This window comes from Centruroides sculpturatus, unplaced genomic scaffold (genome assembly GCF_000671375.1).
Source record: "Centruroides sculpturatus isolate CEXI.00-Female unplaced genomic scaffold, Cexi_2.0 scaffold1436, whole genome shotgun sequence".
NCBI classification, from domain to species: Eukaryota; Metazoa; Arthropoda; class Arachnida; order Scorpiones; family Buthidae; genus Centruroides; species Centruroides sculpturatus.
In genome coordinates this window covers 173772-182911 of record NW_019385730.1, presented here as the reverse complement: position 1 = coordinate 182911, position 9140 = coordinate 173772, and the positions used below count along the sequence as shown (strand labels likewise).

The following is a 9140-nucleotide window of genomic DNA, read 5'->3' as shown; positions in this document are numbered from 1 at the left end:
TACATTTCCACTGTCATCTGTTTGTCTGAGCTTTCTTTAATCTGGAGAGCGGAGTTTTTTCGTGTAGATTTTTAAATGATTATATCAATTCACAAAAATTATTACCTAATACTGTATGTATAATTTCTACATGTATAAAATTAAACCAACGGAAAGATGTAATTAAAACCACGAGCATATTTTAGTAAACGAAAAGTCACTGAAAGTTATAAACACTTTAAAAATTGCAGTATTTAACAGTAAAATTTGACAGGCGGATTGATCGAGCAATTAAGGCAACAGCAGCTCAGTTAAACTCGGGATTAATACGATTGCAAATCGGACTAAAAACTTCCAACATTTATAGAAAATGGCCTGTCCTGCATAATGGTCCCGTCTCCAATTACTTCGCCTCTCCATTGCACGTCTAGCCCGACCCAAGATGAGCTTCTTAAAAAGGACTTCTCAGAGCCTATAAGGCGGAAACAATTTTAAAGAAATTATTAATATGACACTGTATGTCGTCATCACAATAAATTTTTCAACAATACTTTCGAATAGAATTGTCGAGTTTCGATTGTTGAGAGAAATGTTTCGCTGCGTTGGAAAGATTGTTCTGCGAAGTTCGAAAGATAAAATGACGAAGAAAAGGTAAATTTAATTAGAAATTGTGTTTATTTATACGAATTCTTTAATATTAAGTGAATATTTATTGATATTCTTTGTAGTAGAAGAGAAGATGCTGAACCGAATGTTCAGGAAAATAATAATTACTCATTTCAGGTAAACCGTTGATTTCTGTGTAAAAAAAATGGAAATTATTTGTTGCTTGAATTAAGCTAACGAAGATTTTTTTGATTAGTTTTAAAATATTCTTTCCAAAAACGTTACTATCATCGATAATTTTTATCTCGATGTTTTCTAGAATGACAAACATTTGCCTGCAACGAAATGTGACTCGTTGAACAAAGGCGAGTGGCAGTTGCAAGCAAATAACCGGAAAAAGGACGGAAAACTTATGGGATATCTAAGAAATATATTCCATAAATTCTTGTTATGTTGTTGCGTTTCAGGCGAGATTTCTGATTCGGAGGTAAATTTTCATTTTTTCTCTCATCCTTACATTAGCAAAATTTAATGAATAATAATTTATGTGATTTTGTAGACTTACGAACCGAAGAAGAATCTCGCAGATTTGAACCTCGAATTCGACTGTGTTAGTAAACCCAAAAAGTTTATTGACAAATACCAAATTACTAAAGAAATTGCACGAGGAAGATATGGAACTGTTTATTTGGCTAGGACGAAATTTTCCGAAAAGGAAAAGGCTGTAAAAATTGTAAAGAAAAAATTTTCTAATTCTGATCAGGTATTCTATAGCAACAGTTTTCAATATTCTGTCTTTTATGTGAATGAACAACAATTTCCCGAATATACAAACTAATCACTAATACAATGTACATATTAAAAGAATAATCATTTTCTTAACAGTATTTTGAGAATAAAATTAATCAGTGTTTCATTAATTTACATTAGTTATATTTTAACAATATTTAAAATTCATATTTCGTGTGTATTAATCATTTATTTATTTACAGTTTGAAGAAATCCAGACGGAATTAAACGTTTGGAATTCTGTGTCCGCCCATCCAAATATTGTCAGGTTGATTCGATTCTTCCAAACTGACACAAGGTAAGTTTTTCTCTTTTTACTTATTTATAATTTCTGTTCCGTGACGTAATAACTTTTATTTGTTAGCTTTTGCTTTGTATCGGATTTTGTCGAGGGAGAATCTTTGAGAATTTTTTTACAAAAGTATGGTCCTATAGCGGAGAGTAAAGCGAAAGTGTTTGCCGCTCAAGTGGCCTCTGCTATTATGTATATTCATAAGAATGGTAATTATTTGCTGTACATTTATCTGCTTATTTATTTCGATTTTAAATAGGAATTATACACAGAGACATCAGTGCTAACAACATTATGTTAGACGTGTACAAAGGTGCACAAGTAATTGATTTCGGTCTGTCCACAGTAAGTATTGTATATAAAATATACATTGTAATATTCTCGAACAGCACATTTATTATGATCTATTAACTATGTTATTATTACATTTTTCAGTACGAACGAAACCCAACAAAGTTTTGTGGAACTTTATCATTTCTTTGTCCGGAAATTCTACAGAGGAAGCCTTATGGTAAAGACAGGACTTGTATTTTCACAATTGCTTTTCTCGTATTCTTCGATGTATTAATTAATTAATGTATTGTTTGTAGATTCCTATTGTGACTGGTGGGCGTTCGCCATCGTATTATTTCAAGCGTTGGTTGGAACAACACCTCTGCAAATTTATGTAAAAGAAGCATTTAATATTGATAATGTGTATTTATTGCCCCGTTACTACTGGATAAGAGGTAAAGTATCAAACTTGTTAATTTAATAATAATAACAATAACAATACAAGATAATTAATTTCAAAATGTGTTTGTAGTTGCTGTAGCTGCTGTAAATGTGCCGGTGTCCTATCCTGCTACATTATCGGATGATGCCAAACATTTTATTAACGATTTATTGCAAAAGGTAATTTCATCATTAACTCTAGTTAAAAGTTCAGATTCGTCACCCTGTTGTATGCACGGAATGACATTTATTTACGTACCGAAGCATTAAATAGACACATTGAATTTTTATGTTGCTATATGCAACGAATTAATGATATATATAGAAAATTATATATCAGAAGATTTAAAATATATATTTAGGTCAGGAGTATAACTTCATGTGTTCGAATAAAACCATTCGTTTAATTGATAACATTCATTATATTATATTATAATTACTCAAATGTTGAAAATTTGTTTCTTATCATTAAATAAGCACATTTTTAATGACGATTAGATAGAGAATTAATTGATGTGTTTTTTATTATTTTAATGACGTTTCTTAACCGAAATAACACATAGACGAAATTATATTTATTGGAATATTAAATTTGAATTAATTATTGTTTGTTTTTGATGATTTCAGGACCCATACAGACGTCCTCTAGAAGCAGATATTCTGAAACACAAGTATTTTAATGAAGTGCCTTGATCCGTAATTGTAAGTTTTATTTATCAACATTACGAATGAAACGTTAATATTTTACGAAATAAAATAATTGATTCATTTGTATTTCAGACTGGGTTTTGAACCGAAGAGATTCCAAATAGAGTTATAAAATAAAGAACTATTGAATAAAGAATTTCTTCAATTTCATTTGGCTTTCATTTGGCCAAAGTTTTTTCTTTTTAATTTTAATTTTAAGTGAATCGTTGTAAATATGAAATTAATTTCTTTAAAATAATCGTTGTAAATAAAAATGATTTAAAAACTAAATTTATTGTTTCATTTGTGTATTAAATATTACACACGATGAGCGTTCATAATGGTTTATATATAATAGNCAAGTGGCCTCTGCTATTATGTATATTCATAAGAATGGTAATTATTTGCTGTACATTTATCTGCTTATTTATTGTATGAGTTACAAAGTAATGTTTCGATTTTAAATAGGAATAATACACAGAGACATCAGTGCTAACAACATTATGTTAGACGTGTACAAAGGTGCACAAGTAATTGATTTCGGTCTGTCCACAGTAAGTATTATATATAAAATATACATTGTAATATTCTCGAATAGCACATTTTTTATGATCTATTAACTATGTTATTATTACTTTTTTCAGTACGAACGAAACCCAACAAAGTTTTGTGGAACTTTATCATTTCTTTGTCCGGAAATTCTACAGAGGAAGCCTTACGGTAAAGACAGGACTTGTATTTTCACAATTGCTTCTCTCGTATTCTTCGATGTATTAATTAATTAATGTATTGTTTGTAGATTCCTATTGTGACTGGTGGGCGTTCGCCATCGTATTATTTCAAGCGTTGGTTGGAACAACACCTCTGCAAATTTATGTAAAAGAAGCATTTAATATTGATAATGTGTATTTATTGCCCCGTTACTACTGGATAAGAGGTAAAGTATCAAACTTGTTAATTTAATAATAATAACAATAACAATACAAGATAATTAATTTCAAAATGTGTTTGTAGTTGCTGTAGCTGCTGTAAATGTGCCGGTGTCCTATCCTGCTACATTATCGGATGATGCCAAACATTTTATTAACGATTTATTGCAAAAGGTAATTTCATCATTAACTCTAGTTAAAAGTTCAGATTCGTCACCCTGTTGTATGCACGGAATGACATTTATTTACGTACCGAAGCATTAAATAGACACATTGAATTTTTATGTTGCTATATGCAACGAATTAATGATATATATAGAAAATTATATATCAGAAGATTTAAAATATATATTTAGGTCAGGAGTATAACTTCATGTGTTCGAATAAAACCATTCGTTTAATTGATAACATTCATTATATTATATTATAATTACTCAAATGTTGAAAATTTGTTTCTTATCATTAATTAAGCACATTTTTAATGACGATTAGATAGAGAATTAATTGATGTGTTTTTTATTATTTTAATGACGTTTCTTAACCGAAATAACACATAGACGAAATTATATTTATTGGAATATTAAATTTGAATTAATTATTGTTTGTTTTTGATGATTTCAGGACCCATACAGACGTCCTCTAGAAGCAGATATTCTGAAACACAAGTATTTTAATGAAGTGCCTTGATCCGTAATTGTAAGTTTTATTTATCAACATTACGAATGAAACGTTAATATTTTACGAAATAAAATAATTGATTCATTTGTATTTCAGACTGGGTTTTGAACCGAAGAGATTCCAAATAGAGTTATAAAATAAAGAACTATTGAATAAAGAATTTCTTCAATTTCATTTGGCTTTCATTTGGCCAAAGTTTTTTCTTTTTAATTTTAATTTTAAGTGAATCGTTGTAAATATGAAATTAATTTCTTTAAATTAATCGTTGTAAATAAAAATGATTTAAAAACTAAATTTATTGTTTCATTTGTGTATTAAATATTACACACGATGAGCGTTCATAATGGTTTATATATAATAGTAATAAGTTAGTATTTTGTGGGGAAAAATTAAAGAAATTTGCTTTAAAGATTTTAGTTTCAAGGTGACATTTTATTGTTTGAAAATGTACTTAACTTTTTTAATGTACTGTACGTTAAGTTCATATAAATCAAACTGTTACCATATGAAAACTGAAATGTCCATGTGCGAAAGTGTAAATAGATAAATATTATATATAAGTGCGAACCCTGACGTAAATTGTTGAGCCTGCTGAAAGTTATAATAAGAATAATAGGCCTATCTTCATCACTAAACAATTGGTAGAAACGATATTTGATGTGAATATAAAGTATGGACTATCATAAGGCCCATTATTTTTACATATGAAATATATTATAATGAAAACGTATTAAAAATTTTTGATAATAATTTAGTGTTTGTTAGCCTTTGACACTCGGGGCCCGGGGCTTAAGTTCCATTAGTCCTAATATATGCTTTCGATACAATTTGGCAGTGTTAAATGCTTCGAATGACGTCAAGCGCTTGCACTTGTTTGCTGCGGTCAAACCACCCTCAAGCATTTCACTGACTTAAAGTGGCTATTCGATAGCTGTCAATGTAAAAGCAAATACAAATGATGAAAGAGTTTACGTGTTAGAATAAATTATTTTTGGCATATTTGTTTTCATATAAAAAGTATATTATATTCAAAAGTTTCTCTTAAACATGCGGCGAACGCTAAACAAGCCAAGAGGATTCGCACCTGATTATATTTGAAATTGCGTGTTGGGGCTCTGTAATTTCGATAACAATAATTGTCGTATAACAATTACAAGAATGTATTACAAGTATGTATTTACCTGTGCTTTGATATATCTTTGTATTTAACCCGATTATCCTCTGATGATATCGGGAATAAATAAAGATAAAGATAAATAAATAAATAATCGTCAGGATAGTAAGGAAAACACCGTTAGGCCAGTACCAATATTAAGTAATTTTATACTTATAGCATCATATAAGGAGAAACGAGGAATGGTGAATAACAAACAAAATAAATTTATTTAAAAAAATTAGTGTTTTGAAACTAATTTGAACTTCAGCATTCTTATAATTTGAGAATAACTTAACACGTTGTATCTTTCAAAGTTAATAATTTAATTTGAAAAACATTCTAATAATAATCTTTAAACGTGATATGAGAAGCCAAGGGCATAGAATGATTCTATGTCGCTTACTGACACACAATCGTTACACTGGCTCACTTTACGGAGGCCTTTTTAGGAATTAAAGTAAACTTCCCCTCGTCAGGATTCCCGACACCAGATAGTCAATTTCGAGGGCTATCACGCGATCACTTCTGATTAATTTTATTAACAGGTTACGTTAAGATTAAGAGGAGGGAATCTTTTGATTCGGTCATGAATGAGACCTTTGTTTAAGTAATAAATAAAGATATTTAATATAACGAATTGAAAAATACAAATCGACATTTCAACATGTTAGATTTTTTACCACGCGGAGAGAGAGATTACAATTCTTGTAAATGATAATACCTAGCAAGGTTACTTTTATACTTTAGGTTTTCGTTGTCTTGTCCTGTAGGTGGGTCGAAAACAAGGTTCGTTAAAATTCAGGTTCTCATCAGGTCTTCACTTCTTTTACTTGAAAATTCGAAGACGGCATTTCATCGGACAGTTTCTTGATTTAGGAACATGAAGACGGATCTTTACTAGACTTTGGGCGTTGGCTATGGACAGACGGCATGGAATACGTCTTTCTTCTTTTAGAAGTTCTAGCGCACTCCGAACAATAAGAAAGAATTTCCTTTTTCGAGGATTTCTTTCAATTGGAACTTCGTATTTTTCCCACGTGAGCAGGATGAATGGGAAATTACAGAGGGGTTGACTTGTACTTGTGTGACTCAAAAGTTCAAAGATAAGGGAAAAAGAAAAAGGATGTTCAACTTCTCTTTATATGAAGTTTAAGACTTATAAAAATTATTAATTTTTCGAGTCTTTTCTAATCGGTTTTAACCATACCACAGAAGTAACAGTCTTTCGGTTTGAAGATGAAAACTTTATTAAATGACCAATAATAGATTATTAAAAAATACACGCAAAGTTAAAATTGATCTAACGCCGATTTTTTATTTGAAGATTCTATGCAAATGAATTTATGTGACTACCCGAAACTAAACAATATAGGGCTGGAAACTGATATATATATTAAGGCTAAAAGAGACTATAGTTATCGTAGGAAATTTTTATTATTGTTTTAATGCAAAAAGTGTTGAATCTTCAAATAAAAGGTCGGCGTTTGGTCAATTTTAACTTTGTTTGTATTATCAATTTGAAACCGTGTCGTGTTCAATTTCTATTGTTTATCCAACACAATGTAGTACAACTTAACAATCACTTGGCTTTCTTTCAACTTTATTTTAGTTGATACCATAGTTCAAGTAGAATAAAGTACAAAGAAAGCCAAGGATCGATAATTTGCACTACATTGTTTTAGGTAAACAATTTATGTGTACTTTATTCTAGTTGATACTATAGTTCAAGTAGAATAAAGGAAAAAAAGCCAAGTGATCGTTAATTTGCACTACATTGTTTTGGGTAAACAATTTATGTGTATTGTATAATAATTTATTATTTGTTTATAATAGTATAATTCATTCATTTGGTTTTATCTATTGGTAGGCTCAAAAATTGCATTAAAACTAAAATTCCCTATAAGGAGCGAATTGAATTCTAGTTACGCTTTATCTTTTTATACTTATTATTATCTTCAGCTCAATCTAAGAAATATGTTTTAGAATATAAACGACAAAAATAAATAAACAACAATAACATTTTTTTTTTTACTTAATAAAGATAAATACTTACACTCATCTGTTTTAGTTTACTTCTTTAAATGAAAATATGTTTTATATTAGTAATAACTTAGTAATGATAAGTAATTCATGTAAATTTGTTAATTTATTGCACAATTCACAAAAATCATTTTCTAATATGTATAATGTCTACATGTATAAAATTAAACCAAGAAGAAAACATTATTATCTCTGAAAAGAATAGGCCATTGCCAATGGAAGATTGACGTAAAGAGAACAATACCTCTTCTTTATAAAAATAAAATACAAAACAGAGATAACGACCTGCACTAAATCGTGATTTTGGTTGTCAGTTGAGTATTTCATTCACCGAACAATAATAAGTAAATTAATCAGCAATAATGACTAAACTAAATAAAGGGAAAAACTAAGTTTAAATAATTTCGTTTAATGAAATTTTTAACCAACGTAAAACCATTACTAAGTACTAAATAAAATGCAACACTAATTAAATACACGACAATTCACATTTAAGTATTAGAAAGATACCTTTCTTGTTAGGTTTCTGAAATTTACGCGACAATTTTATCTGTACTACAAATTTTCAAATTCGTATAATATATAATGGTTTCTATAAAATACAATTCTTAAACGTTAAATCAATATGTATATTTTATTTGCATACACAGTTAAATCAAACAGTAAATGTGTAAAAATTTTCGACAAAGTATTCCTAATGATTTTCTTCATATCTTTCAAAAAGTAATCTAATTCTCAAAAGAACAATCTAACGTCACAATATATTGGACAAAAATCAGGTTTTAAATATATATTTTCTTCCGAGGGAGGAATTGCAATGACGTCATGAATTGGAGTAAAACGATCTGCAGATGGTTTGATTTCTATTTTGTTTTTTGGAATTATTATTATTATTTTTTGGGGGGGGAAATCTAATGATAAGTTGAAACGTTGTAAACTTTTCAATATAAAGTCCAACTCTTAACTCGATANTCTCCGTTGCGTGTCGCTTCGCGTTGAATTTTCGTCGATGTTAAGCCTAACAAAGACTATGGTATCGTTAAAAATTATTTTTTTATTTTGTACAAACAAAATAAATATATTGAAAAATATAAAAACAATAAAAAATTATACTTTAGATGTTAATTTAGTATCAAAACGTAAAATATTTGAGTAGCCCAAGACATAGTCAAAGATTGCAGCGCCACAGCACTAGCGAAAATTTAAATTTTGCCGACTGGAATGCTTTCGGTTAACGGACGTTTCGGATAACCAGCTTTCGGATAAACGA

The 9140-nt window shown here is 29.2% G+C and overlaps 2 protein-coding genes across 2 annotated transcripts; both read left to right on the top strand.

The window, feature by feature from the left end:
• Positions 1 to 549: 549 nt before the first annotated feature.
• Positions 550 to 3293, top strand: LOC111641603 (aurora kinase-like). Its single transcript, XM_023387787.1, has 12 exons — positions 550 to 630; positions 708 to 762; positions 905 to 1072; positions 1145 to 1348; positions 1578 to 1672; positions 1739 to 1875; positions 1926 to 2011; positions 2102 to 2177; positions 2257 to 2394; positions 2472 to 2560; positions 3008 to 3082; positions 3161 to 3293. The coding sequence occupies exons 1-11, from the start codon at positions 569 to 571 to the stop codon at positions 3071 to 3073; spliced, it is 1176 nt and encodes a 391-aa protein (XP_023243555.1). The 5' UTR covers positions 550 to 568; the 3' UTR covers positions 3074 to 3082; positions 3161 to 3293.
• Positions 3294 to 3434: 141 nt separating this feature from the next.
• LOC111641601 (aurora kinase-like) lies at positions 3435 to 4903 on the top strand. The gene is made up of 7 exons (XM_023387785.1): positions 3435 to 3463; positions 3536 to 3621; positions 3712 to 3787; positions 3867 to 4004; positions 4082 to 4170; positions 4618 to 4692; positions 4771 to 4903. The coding sequence occupies exons 1-6, from the start codon at positions 3445 to 3447 to the stop codon at positions 4681 to 4683; spliced, it is 474 nt and encodes a 157-aa protein (XP_023243553.1). The 5' UTR covers positions 3435 to 3444; the 3' UTR covers positions 4684 to 4692; positions 4771 to 4903.
• Positions 4904 to 9140: the final 4237 nt, after the last annotated feature.

Coding starts and splice junctions, on each gene's coding strand:
- LOC111641601 (XM_023387785.1), top strand. Junction 3,622..3,711: donor TTGATTTCGGTCTGTCCACA/GTAAGTATTATA, acceptor TACTTTTTTCAG/TACGAACGAAACCCAACAAA. Junction 4,171..4,617: donor TTAACGATTTATTGCAAAAG/GTAATTTCATCA, acceptor TGATGATTTCAG/GACCCATACAGACGTCCTCT.
- LOC111641603 (XM_023387787.1), top strand. CDS start 569: ATGTTTCGCTGCGTTGGAAAGATTGTTCTGCGAAGTTCGAAAGATAAA. Junction 1,073..1,144: donor GCGAGATTTCTGATTCGGAG/GTAAATTTTCAT, acceptor GTGATTTTGTAG/ACTTACGAACCGAAGAAGAA. Junction 2,012..2,101: donor TTGATTTCGGTCTGTCCACA/GTAAGTATTGTA, acceptor TACATTTTTCAG/TACGAACGAAACCCAACAAA.